Source organism: Macrosteles quadrilineatus, unplaced genomic scaffold (genome assembly GCF_028750875.1).
Source record: "Macrosteles quadrilineatus isolate MER2022 unplaced genomic scaffold, UCM_ALF_1.0 Scaffold_6__1_contigs__length_79288215, whole genome shotgun sequence".
NCBI classification, from domain to species: domain Eukaryota; kingdom Metazoa; phylum Arthropoda; class Insecta; order Hemiptera; family Cicadellidae; genus Macrosteles; species Macrosteles quadrilineatus.
This window is the reverse complement of record NW_026542599.1, coordinates 74,631,166-74,645,355: the sequence shown is the minus strand read 5'-3', so window position 1 is coordinate 74,645,355 and position 14,190 is coordinate 74,631,166. Positions and strand designations below refer to the sequence as shown.

The window sequence follows — 14,190 nt, the reverse complement described above, 5'->3', positions numbered from 1 at the left end:
AAACAAAACCCAACAAGCGAAAAAAAATCCAAGTGAAACATCATGAACATTAAAAAAATAACAATTCCAATAACATCTTTGAACCTAAAGCAAACATGTACCTTGTGTAAAAATCAAACTAAAATGTATTTTGTTATGTATACCTTGCAAGAATCGAATAATTTTTTTATGTGTAATCACATTAATTAATTCCCAAGATTGTCAAACTATAAAATATAAAGAAGATAATAAAACGCAAATACCATCGGTGTAGCTTGAAAATTTTTAACCAGAAAAAACGCAAAAAATTGCCAATCGATAAACAAATAAAACATCAGAATTGCTCGCAAATTGCCAAACAAAACAAACAAGACCGTCAGCAAAGCTTGAAAATTTTTAGTATAAAACAAACAACTACAAAATAAACAACCAGTAAAACAACAACAAAATAAACAACCAGTAAAACATGTACAAAATAAAAACTCAGTAAAACATGTACAAAATAAAAACTCAGTAAAACAAAACAAAAACAAATCAATCAACTTAATTTGCCACCGAGCAACAAAATAAAACCACAAAGATCAGTATAACTTAAAAATTTAACCAAATAATTCACAACCAGTCAAACAAAACAAAAAAGTATATTAAATTAACTTACCAACCAGCAACAAAATAAAACCACAAAGATCAGTATAGCTTACAAATAAAAAAATCACAACCAGTCAAACAAAACAAAAAAGTGTAACAAACTTAACATAATGAAACCACAAAGATCAGTATGGGTTACGAATTGACCCTAACAATTCACCATCAGCTAGACTTGCAAATTAGTAACGAAAATCGACAAAACCATAGCCTGCAAATCAGACACTGCCTCAAAGTTTTCAAATCACAAAATTCACAGCTTCATGCCCAAATTAATTACTATTTACTACAAACCTTCACATACAAAACACGTGACGAGGAACAACAAAAGAACTCCCACTAGCGACCTCTCTCCCCGTCAATGGACGTAAGTTCTGAATGACAGTTGCACCTACAAAACCGGTATATCCACTCAACAATATTTCGATTGTCCTATGAACCGGTTCCGACTAATTGTGTGGTTATTAATGACGTGGGACACAAACAATAGTCCAAGGCCTACAACCAGTTCTGCTAATTATTGTCTCCCTGCTTTCTTGCAACTGGTTTATGAATCAGACCCATTTCTCCCGGTTTTCCCGACAGGTTGTCCCGCTCGGCGCCGCTGGTGGTTGTGACTGGTTCTTCTGGATTTGTTTGGTTGATTTCTTGTGGTTTTATCGTTGACTTGGTGTTCAAATGTGCAACATATTGCGGTTACGTATATATTCAACTGGCTTATCTTCTATATTTTTATGGTCGATAGAATGTGTTATTTTATATGATAGCGCATATGAGGCTACAAAATAATCTTTTTAAAATGATACTTATTGTTATTGAGTTTTCATCAAGCGAGATTGATGCAGTTAACGAACTTGTTCCCCCTACTTTTCTATTGATCTTTCTACTTTTGTTACCGCAATGGAGAAGGAAATCCTTAGGTATTCTTTTAAAATACATATCCTGCATCATTTTGTGCTTTAAACCGTGCTATGAACTCTTTGTTTGGTTTTATTTCCTTATCTTACGTTGGAAGCAATGCCTTATTGCACTGTATACACTCATGAAAATTCGGTCGCAGAAAACATTTTTTACAATACACACGTACAACATTGTACACGTACAACATTTTACACGTGCAACATTTTATTTCAACTGCTCTGATGTTTTACATTTTACCTACATTTTCCCACACTGTCACCGTAACCTTTACACTTTACCCTCTGCTGGTCATGTTCACTGACACCTGTACCTAGTCTAGTGCCTACAACTTCAATAACCCACATCACATTGCTGAGTCCGTGCCAAAGAAGCTTGTATGCTCCGTACATTATATGGCTATGGTAATGCAGCTACCACTTTATAGTCTGAGTAGGTGCTTAATTGTGTTATGTGAGTATATTCGCATCCTGCTATGGTGTAAGCGAATTAGTTTACTGTGTAAACTGTTTCAATAATGTATTGTGTCTTGCAGGGTAGTTTTGCTCACATTCAAATTCGAAGGTAGCTGGTTTGATTCCAACAGAAGTCGTTTCTAGACCTGAAATTTGGTTTTGCTATCGATCCATGGTGCTATCTAAAAAAACCCTATACACTTTGAATGGTACCAAAAAGTTTTAACTTCCTTACGAAAAACTTAAAAAGCGAATAGTGTAGATACAAATACAGACACTTTTCATCAAGCACTTAGTGGGATAAAGCATATACAAACTAGACTGAACATTTAGTCTATTTTCCTACAAAAATTTTAAAAACTTTGTTCACTGGTTTGGTAACATGTTTATGTTACAGCTCTATGTGTTTGAAAAACCAGTCATCTGTAAACCACGCTAAAGTAGAGTACCGATTTAGTATATCATATTAAAATTGAAATATAAGAAATGTTTAAAATAATAATAACCCAATCCAGTGTCTAGAATCAGCGCAGTTATGTCTGTCGCCGGCAGCAGCACTGCGCAGCTTGTATTGTTAATACGCATGCGCACTTGATCACAAGACAGCCAATAATCGCGGCCTGCGGGCGCGCGTAAACTCATCGTAGAACATCTGACTGGCCAACCCTAGGCGCGGGTGTGGACCCCTGAGGGACACCGTAGGAATAAACAGGGATTATAATTTAATCGCAGCATACGTCAGAAAACGCCACAAAAATATATTTTACCTAGCTTTTCATACATGAAACAGGTATCTCGGCGGCAGCGCTCCCAATCAAACTGCCAACCACGCATCCTTATCCATTCATCTCTGTCCGATATTCATACCCCGGCTGCTCTATATCCTCCTGCTTTACATCGAATGGCAGACAAGCATCTGGACAAACAGATGGATCTGGTTATACATAAAACATACACGTGATCTAGCGTGCTCAATGCTCAATGCTCACTGCGTACTATGTGCGATGCTGGTTCAATGTGAAATCGTAGTAGAAATTGATGTAATATAACTTATGTTATGAACAATTACTTCCATTGTATCCTAAAATTGTGCCATGTAATGATTCTGTTCTTCTAAGTATTCATCGTTTGATATTTTCCTTTTTCAAAATCATACGAGTATGATTCATAAATAATTTGTACAAGTGCAACGCAATGTTCTATGTGTCTTTACATGCGTTCTAGTTCTAGTTTCTCGTTGTAACTTGAACTCATGCATTGTAATTGTCATTGTTACATTTTTGCATGCATTGTAACTCTTGTTACTAGTGCGCAAGCGTTGTAACTCTTGTTACTAGTGCGCAAGCGTTGTAGTACGCCTGCGCGCCGCGTTTTCTGGCTTAATTAGCCCAGATTGGTGGCCATTAGAGTCTAGTGGAGGACACGACGCTGCGTGCACCTGCTCCAGATCTCTGGACGATCCAGATCAGATGGAATCACGTGCTGTCTCCCGTGTCCCGAGGGATCATAAATCCCACGGGAACACCCGCGATCATCCTGTCATCTTGTCGTCCCGAGGCAGGAACACACTCGGTCAATCTTCCGGGACGATTTTCGCTAGTTTCGGCGATCTGCCTGGGGAGATTCCTTTATGGAAATCGAGGTTGAGCGATTCAGTGTTGGACCAGCTGTGGAATTTATGACTTGAATTTAAAACAAATTGTGGCAGGGGATTGGAAAATAATGTGGCTAAAGCACTACCGAATAACACTAAACTAACTTACCACCTAACTAAACCGAAGAAGTAAAGAACAATGAGCCGAAATCGGTGTATGGGCCTAGTACTTTGCACTTCTTTTTAGTTAAGTAGTAGGTTACACAAATAGCTAAATTTCTAGTTTAATGTGGTTTTGTATACGAATCTCCTGGTGTTTATACACAAAGACAACTTTCCAGACACGTTTAAAATTTCTGAAGACTTGACTTACCATTCACGTAATGTTTATTAATTGCAAGTAAAGTTAATTGGTAATAATCAACATTAATTACTTGATTACCTTCTTATTTTCCTACCGTAATTTGACCTAACCTGCTACGTCCTGCACTATCCTCTGATAACGGAACAGCTGTTTAATTTAACTACCAACGTAGAATTTTCCGTAAGTGTATGCAAGAATGTCGCAAAATGACAAAATTCTGTGGTTAATGATAAAACTAAGCGGATGTGGTAATTACCCAGAAGGCTCAGCGGTCATTAGTCGACCGGATGTCACGTGACTTAGTGTTGCCGGCTAAATAGTTATGCTATAAAAGTATACAGTTCTACCGCCATGGTGGTATATAGGTGTAATAAAAGTAAACTGCAGCTGCGTTCATCGCGGCTATATCTCTGGACTAAGGATATTAGTCAATGATAAAACCAGGTGGAAGTAGACGTTAGTCACGGTTTAATTAATCAAAACTATTCTGGGCTAACTATAATCAAGGTGTTAATAAATTGTCTCCATGAAATTACTTAACGAGAATATTTCAGTTTGTATTTCCGATAGTAGCACAGTAATATTTTAATTTCATAAGATGATTGCAGGGTATAGTGTTGCCTTTCGAATGAGTGTCATGAAGTCGCAATATTTTCATAGTAGTGCCTTTCGGAATAATATCTGTCTGACCAACTCCGTGCACCGCCAATATTTAGCAGCCCTAAACTAGAATGCCAAACCACACACGAAAGTAGAAGAAACGTGAGATTCTCTAGAGTATTTTTCAGCAACCCCTTTAGAAACCTCGCTTATCCAAGTTACGTATGCATGACTGAGGTATGTTTACACAACCCCAGCAGCAGCTCCCCTAGACCCTGAGGTGCCACGAGATGACAAATCACCATCCTTAACCCTCGCAGACTTCATAGCAATTAGTTATGTAAAACGATCTACTGGGTAACGTACGAAAGTGCAATGTGCCTTGTACGCTTTGCAGTTTTAACTAGAATAACTTTATGTTCTTGTTCAAAATCTTAATTGTAGGGGTTGCTTTTGTATTCTGTATGATGGAACCGCTCATGACAGATGTCTAACTGGGACTGACCTATGGTTTAAGACCCGGGCCAGTTCCAGGTGGGTCAGGTGACAGGTTCCTTGATACAAAGTATAGCGGAGGAAGTTCTCCAACAGAGAGAAAAATATTCTTCAGAGACGTCCTTTTTTGGGTCTGGATAGGTAAACCTACAACTAAAAGAGGCTGAGAACCACAGGTCATGATATTACTACAATACATTAAATGGTGATTAGCTGGATTTGAACCCGGGCCTCTAGCACATAATCTTTTGGTATCATTCGTGCCCCGAATACAATAAGTGTTACGTAAATAAATCTCTCATCTACGAAGGATATTAACTCAAGTGCCAACGGTTCTGGCAAACTCAAAAATCAAGGATGTAATCGTAATCTGATGTAATCGGATGTAAAATATAATCGCATTTTGAAAACTCTACGAACACAGCTTGTTCCAAAATCATTGCGTTGCGCATTTACTGTAAAAAATTAGGAAACAATGGAGACTTTAAAAATGAAAAGTTTGGATCATTACACGTGTTTACCGCCACGTGTAACAGTTTAGAAAGTGTGTTAACGTACAAGTGTATCAGTGCCCTAGACTCAGAGGTCAACGGGGTGAGAGGTCATTACAGGGACACGGACAGTAGTCTGCACGTAGGTCGGTGGACGCGACAACGCAGCACGTAGCCCGCGCACGCGATGAAAGATCAACTGATGAATAAATCTAGACTGAGTACCACAGTGTGAAGTGGGCAGAATAGCAACTAGCTTCTATAGCGGCCCGGCGTTGTGCTAAGATGAACGTTTGATTTATCTTGAAAAACTAGAAATATGACAAGGAGTAATGAAAAACTTTGAACAAGGGATAGTATGGCTAGCTACGAAAGAAAAGACTATGATAGTTGAACATATTTCCAGAAACGTTTGCCAATAAAATAGACGAAGGAAAACATTTGGAATCGGAAAAAGAAAAACTACAGAGATGATTCAAAACTAACAAGGTCATTTGGAAAGAATGCCGTTCATACTGTGTGAAAAATCGTTTCTTCTCTGCTTGAAATAAGAGCGTGAAGTTTCGATTTGCACAAGTCATTAGCAAATAGAAAGGGAACAGGGGAAGACGTGGGGAGAGAGGAGATGACAAAGTATCGCCTGAACGGCCACTTGCAGCCCTATCAATCTAAGGGTGTCATGCAAATTCGGGGATGTTTGATCTGTAGATTGCTTGGAGATAAAAAAAGACCCGACCAGGTGTCGTGTTTCAATTTGGGGTTTGAAAAATCTGAAGCATCCGTCATGGAATGAGGTGGCTGTGATGTCTCTGTTGCCTTCCATCATAGTCTGACAATGTGATTTCTCTTTCTGACTTTTTAATGTGAGTATGATGTAGTTCTTGAGATTTTGATTTGATAGCTTGAACAAGAAAGGCACTTTGAGACTTATAGCCGAAATTCAAACACAAGTCACCAAGTCAATCTTTTTGTGACATTGACATAATCAAAGATTTGATTTTCCAAACATCAACAGAGCTTAAACTTTCAAGCAGTCACATCTCGATCGCCAGCAAATCTCCCTAAACTACTAAGCGAAAAATAATGTAGCACCCATCAAGATAATGTAAGCTCCATACATATGCTAATCAGAATTAAACTGACATTCCCTTTTCCATTTTCGTAGAGTATTAACTTGTCAATCAATCAATCTTAGTAACGCCAGACGTAAGTGTTCTAGGATATAGGATAAGACTGTTATAGCGTCTATCGTCCATCAGCCAATGTTGCATGAATATTTATAAACTATTCTGGACGAAAACCGAAAGAGGCGGACCAAGCCATGCAAATGGAATGTCTCGGATTAAAATGCAAGGTCGTACGGCAAGTGGGACAGGCTTTCTAACATAAAACGCTGATTGGAACGAGAAAAAGATTGTATGCAGTGATTCACGAGGAGGATACAGGATTTGAATGAGCCAGATATTAGATTAGGGTAGGTTTGATGTGTGGAAAATCGTAGAAGAATTTTTTATACATAAACTATAAAGTATATTTAATCGTGAAGTACCAAATTTCTTCAATGCGTACAGCTGCTTTAGTTTTTCATATTGTGTTAGTGTACTAAATGCATTCGTCTACAAGTTTGATTGAAATGATTTATACTTTCAAGCGTCTTAACGATGATGACAAAATTCACCTTATTTTTTAATAGAACCCTTCTGAAATTATCATTTATCATTCTGGCTTTACAGGTAATTCAAACATATTCAGCTTTATTCAGAGGGTTTGTGCTTAGAACCAAAATTTGTATGCGGTTCTTTTTTAGGATGATAATTCTAACGGACCACTAGCTAACAAAATAGGTATTCTACTTCTCGCACTTAACCCCACTTCCCATTAACTGTTTTCAAACATTACCTAGAATTATAACTATTCTGCAATCTTAAAGAAACGTGTCGAGCCCAAGAACCCAAAGTATTCCTACCCAGCACGTAGCTATTCAAAGGGCGTGGTGTATTAAAATATTTCGTGACCGCACTCAGTGATACCGCGCGTTGAGGTCTCCACGAAGATCTCATCACTGCACCACTCGAGCGGTTTACACTCGGCTCAAGGTTGATTCAATTAACCGACGATCTACATTGTATTTGTATTGCTTTATTTTATTCAATCGCTCTTTGTCTGCTACACTTTGTTTGTGGCGAGATTATGTTTAATGAACCATCACTGTTTAACAATGCCGACTTCGTCGCCAAGGAAAATCGATCCGGCTGATTCTGAGCCCAAAAGTATTTTGTTAGATTCTTGTTACGACCAGGACTTGTTGACACTTACCAGATCTATAGATTATATCTGATGGTTAGGGATTTTCTTCAACTAGGTACTTTTTTACAGACATATTTTAAATTCCTCTCAAATCTGCAAGATTATAATATTTTGAGTAAAACTTTTGGATTACACTTACCACATCTTAACAATGTTTAATGTATTTTGGCATTTCTTTAGTTAGTTGTACTTTCGACGTATCGCATTCCTTGAAATCGCCATCCCGATCTCCAGGAAGAAAATAAGACACTTTCCATTTACAGTACCTCCATTCTCCCGGGAATCAAGCGAATTATCGGATAATACGTGGAAACCGTGGAAGATGCGATCCACGTAATCCTACCGCTAGATAACAGCTGTACGTACGTACGTGCGGCGGAGGCGAGAAACGTACGTATTGTTGTGTATATTGGCTCACGTACGGCAATCTAGGATGCGTTGACCCTTGACCCCGACTGTATTGAACCTCGCCAATTGCAAAATGGGAAATGCAATTGTGCAGCCCGGAATCTATTCGACCATTAATTACTACAATGTAGCACTTCCACGGTAATGCTGCGGAATGCGCGTAGCTGCACGGTCGTGTCGTACGGTTGTATGCTGCAAAGCGCGTTAGATACGGTTACTCATAGGGTTCTAATTTGTAACGATTGTACTCATTGATGTGCTAGTCATTTTTATTACAGTTATGTTTTAAGGATTGGAAGGATTAGTGTCTTCTCGTGTATACATTTATTTACAACTATTGGTTGCTTATAATAATTTTACAGGGGATCTTTTATAACAATGAATAGCTGGGTGAAATACTGTAATATTATCTTCCTTAACAATGCATTCTGCAATGGTTGCATTTTATATAGAAATTTTTCAGTCAGTTTAGAAAAGGTATAAATTTTTCTCAAAAATTGTCCAATGTCCAAAAATAACTGTTTAAAATCATGATGTTTCATTGACAATTACTAATCTAGACAATATACAGTGTATATTAAAGTTTAAAATAACGCACAATCATGCTTGAAGATAACTCCCCCCTATAAATCCCTCCAAACGGTCCGCAGAGCCATAATCAATTTCAGTCGATTCTGATTGATAACTCCAATGGAATCTGCATCCAATCACTCTAATTAGGGGACACGCTGTAAGATCGATGAGTATATCACGGCAGATTAATGAATATCCAGTGACATCCATCAGCTGTAGCCGCTGACAGCTGATCGGACCGCCAGATCGGACGACGCGATGGTCACGAAGTTTCCAACTCTGCCTATTGTCACCTCCATTATCGCCTCTCTATCATTTGCCACTTCTGCACGTGGCTAGGCGGTGTGGACGTGCCGGTAAGTGGTGTCACAAATCGATTCTACCCCGTGAAACCTCCGGTTGTCGAAGGTAATTTGAAATGTCACGGTGGACCGTGGCCCCTGCCCCGTTACGAGTATGAAGGGTTATGGAATTCCTTTTCCTCTTTTGCGAAACTTGCACGTTGAGAATGTTGAACTTTCAAAGGGACTTTGTTGTTGAAATGTTACATATTTCAATGGAACTCTGATGGTTAACGTTTTACAATGAAGGATTTTTTTAAGATTTAGGAATGTGTAAATACTCTAAGAAATCGCAGTTTGTTCTTCCCTCACCTGGACTAACTCTTTAAAAACCTTCATCATTCTCTGATCTGAAGGGTTGTGGAATTTTGTATCCTCTTTCGCAAAATTTTCACATTGAAGTTGTATAGCTGTCATAGGGACTTTTATGGTAAAACGTTTTACAATTATTGCATATAAATGATTTAGTAAAGTTGAAATGTCTACAAGATCATAGCTTGCATTGATTTCCCTCAATTAGGCCAACTCTTTAGAACAATTTGATCACTCAGGTTGTACTTTATGTTTATTTGTAAACTGTTGTGAAACAAACTATTTCTTGACCATTGTCATATCTTCACCTAACCCACCAACAATGCTCTGGCATTATCTACCTATGTCTTCAGATCTTTTCCTTTTTTCCAACGCCTTCTCCAATGATGTCTTGACTGACGATCTCTCGTTGTTGCAGGAAGCGGAAGGAAGGTGAGGAGGTGCGGATGGCAGAGGGTGAGCCAGGAGGTCCGGGGGGTGAGGAGGGAAGCTGGAGAGCTTACTACGAACACCCCTTGACTGCGGCGACCACTGCCATGCTGAACATCAGCGGGGGTCCTTCTGAAGAACAACCTCCCACGTCCATGGGCTTCATCTACGAGTACTACAAACTGCCTCAACTGTCGGACAAGGAGAAACTCTCGGAGATCTGGTCGTAAGTGGAAATATTCTGATTTGACTAAATAATTTATTTATTGTAATACTAAACCGAAAACGAATTCATCTTAAGGTTGAGTATGACTTTAGAATCAACAGGTATAGGTCACGATTAATCTCAATTTTTCATCTTTAGAAGTAACTTATCAAACATGTACTTAGAAAAATAGCTACTAAAGCTTTTTAACACAAGTGAGGAGTATGAAAGGATAGTGAAATTGATATTTCGTAAGTTTCGGTAACATGTTAATCTTCCTAAATATTTCTCAGTAAATCCCTGTTAAATTCACCTTCGTTAAAACCCCAGAACAATCTCTAATCAAAGCTCTCCTGCAACGCGAAGACCTTTTCACCTTTCCCATATGACTGAAGAAACATCCAGTAATTGATCCATCAACTCTTCCAACAACCTGTTGGATCAGACAATCAACAAATCCAGGAAACACCCGACAATGTAAACAGTCTTGCAGATTACACCATCGTTCGATGAAGTCGCTGTCATACACAGATTGCAACATACGTTCCGTAATGATCGCAATTATTTTAATTGTCGGTACATCGAATAGCGCCGGGCCGACGCGTGATCCCGCCGCGTTTCCCGCGGAAAACCAAGGATTTCGCGCCAATAAATCGCATCGTGAGGTTCTCCGCATAAATCATGATCTGCGGAATTGTTGCCGGAGTAATAACTATATTCCGCACACGAGGATTACTATGGAGTAATCGCCCTTCTATTGTAGAGACGGGTATTTGCATTACACCGTTATGAGTACGTCTATCATAGAACACACCGTAGAATACTCCATGTTTATCAAAGCAGTTGGGAAATTCCTAAATGAATATTTTCTTAGGGGCAAACCCAGCGTACATTTTAATTAACAAATCAAATCGTTCATGTCGGCCATCCCAGTAACAAGGGATTTCCATCTTGCTTAAACATCAATCATAACTAATGATACTCAAGATACTCTCACTAAATCACTCGTTTTATGTTAACCTTTTACTGGTCAAGTTGTACAACTTTGAATCACACATTCCTTACATGTGAATTATTCTTTGGGAATTCCTAAATTAATATTGTTCATCCATCTGGACATTTCCGATGATAATTTCAATTAATCCAATCATTTATTGTTGAAAATCACAACAATTCTGTCTTACTTGAACATTGGCAATGACATATTAAAGAGGCATTAATCATTAATACCCTAATAGTGGCAATTGATACCCTCTACTCGATCACTTACTTGCAATCAAACATTTATTTTGATTAATGACTAAAATTGATGGACTTTTCCTGTCTCTAAGTATTTCAAAAACATCTTTAGCGATAGGTCAACCATTTTAACTTTAAAATTTAAATAATTATCCTTCTAAATAATGAACTTTACAACCCAAGTACACGTTTATGTCAACGGTCTACCAAAGTTGTAAAACTTCAACTTTTACATTCCACCCATGAATTCTTCACCTAACGATTCTTTTCATCAACCTCAGACGTCATACACAGATGGATTTATCACCTATAAAGTTTATCAGAATATCCAGGACGACGACGGAGAAAAGAGAAGGACCGAAGATGCGATCTTGTGGCATTCCGACCCCGGATTTGATGACGACATAAAAAAGCCCGTAACAGATGATACTGCGCGGTTCCCACAGCGCCTGACAGGCCTAATATATAGGTGTTGGTTTACCGGCTAATTCACCCTGTGCTAATTCTTAACTGCTACTTCCTACTGAAATTCGAAACCGCGAGGTGTGAAATGGGTTATCAGGGACGTAGCTTTTTTAGAATTGCGAGAAAGTGTGGAATTCAAATTTTTGTTTATGGGTGAGAGTTTTGGTTTAAGCTACACCAAGAGATATGTTGCGGTGGCTTCTGTGGTGTACGTATATTTATATGGTGGACGTAAGAGTTACTTGTATGTACTTTTTTTGAAGACATTCTGCACACAGCCATAGTGAGTAGGTATTTTCTTGTCGTACTTCATCGTACTGATATTCCAGTAATTTAAACAGAAAGCCATTTGTCCAAGATTAAACTTGAACACTAATTTCAAAAATCCCCTTAGTACTGTAGTCTCAATTCACAAATTATTGCAATTTAAACATTTTAAATCCACACCTCTCGATACCAATTTATAGGCGTGGCTTTTTTGTCTTAAATCCACTCAAAATCAAATTTTCAGTTAAACACCGTAAAATGATTAAAACGTGAAAGGTAATACAAAAATCAATTTTATAATTTGTACGTAAATCGTGGAAACCCCTTCAAGGATAACCCCATTTTAAAATACTTTAATTAAAAAGTGTCTTTATTATTAATTGTTTTCTTAAACATTGAAATGTGCAAACATGTCTAAAGTGTTGATTGTTGTATTTAAAAATTAATCACTACCCTATCGTTTTCACATCTTGAACATTAAATTGAATAACGTACTATCTCCGGATCAGCCATACAGTGCTATGAAATTTCCCATTTGCCCCTCAATAGTTCCTCAAGACCGTTATAATCGCTTCATAGCTGCAACCCCGTCACAATAACCGCTCTATTATTTCGATTCCTCAGTTTCCAGTTCGGCGCACATTTCAGGCCATGTATCAGCCTGTGTATATTTTGAAAGTTGGAGCCCCAAAACACAAGTTACCCTCCCCTCGCTTCCGCCCCATTGGCCTCGGAATCTACCCCGTGATCTATTTCTGTTTTTGAGGCGTGAACTAGGTACCTAGTTGATAAAGATTATTCTAATGTAACTGCCTGAGTGGGAAATAGGGGTTTGTGTCATGGACCTTTGGTTATCTTGCTTTGCTATCTAATCCAGTTATTCAATGAAGGGCCTCGATTTTGCGTTAAAAAAAATATATTTTTAGTTTTATTTCATTGACTATATGAATTTAATTATAACTCTTTTAATAACAATAGTAAAGAAATACTAAATATTTCACCTAAAGTATATATCCTTAACACACAATTTATTGTCATTAAGCACACTATTTTATTCACAATGATTTTAGTAAAGCTTTTTAACCAGTAAAAGGTTTTATGTTAGTTATCTCGTCTTCTTTCGTTTCCCACTACTATACTACAGTTGATGTTTTGTTGTTTCCTTCAGTATAAATAAACCATAATTCCATGTACGAATGTGTACATGATTTTAAAATGAGTGAAGGCTTTGATTATTGTTGAATAAATATGTTTTTTTAAAGACGCTGATTTAAAATTTAAAACAACTCAGCTCTCGCTGGACGTTAATTATTTTGTATTTTATAGTAGAGTTAGGACACTGAGTTGATATTTTATATTTCAATCCCTTATCATCTGGCTAAGAATTACGACGAAAGGTAACAAGACATGGTTTGGACCGTTCCCCTGCGAAAAGTCTAAAATTACGCCAATGATATAGTTACGAAAAATCACAGAGTCAAACATCATTTGTTAGCAGTGTATTCCCTCAAGTCTATACAACGGTTGGTCGATCAGCTGTTCTGTTAGTGAAGAGAGGAGGGGAGGGGGTGTATTATAGTATATAGAGCGTACAGTGACATATGAGACGTAGCCGAACCTCATGAGACTATATCTCCCACGAGGCTCTGCTCGCGTCTCATGGATCAGCGTCAGTGGATCATCATCAATCCGAAATCTGAATGTCACTACTTTAAATCCGAACTATACTACTAAAATTGGAATAGCGACACTCCAAAATCAAAAACCAGAGTTTTCTACAGACGATTTATTTTATTTCGAATCCCAAATGACAAAACAAGCAAGATTCACCCAACTTTCATAAGACATATGACCCATAAAATCCTTAATTGCATAATACTGAAATCCGAAATACAACACTCCTAATGTTTAGTGTTAAAACTGAGCGTGAAAAATATATGTGAATCATGCAGTGAAAGATATTTATATCAAAGGTACGCAATATGAACGTGGTATTAGAAAATTCTAAGTTTTTAAATTTTTCAGTTCCTAATCAAATATTGCATGCACAAGTAGCATTACTGGATATCATTAAGTGTTCTTCCCATACGTTTAATGTACAGT

At 37.8% G+C, this 14,190-nt stretch overlaps 1 protein-coding gene across 4 annotated transcripts in view; it reads left to right on the top strand.

Annotated features, from left to right (window-relative positions):
* The window catches only part of LOC128996363 (protein grainyhead), a 156,738-nt gene that overhangs the window by 91,983 nt on the left and 50,565 nt on the right, over nt 1-14,190 (top strand). For all 4 annotated transcript variants that reach the window (XM_054421645.1, XM_054421644.1, XM_054421647.1 and 1 more), the window contains one exon: nt 9,901-10,137. In XM_054421645.1, coding sequence (XP_054277620.1) covers nt 9,901-10,137 — 237 coding nt within the window. The remainder of the gene's footprint in view (nt 1-9,900; nt 10,138-14,190) is intronic.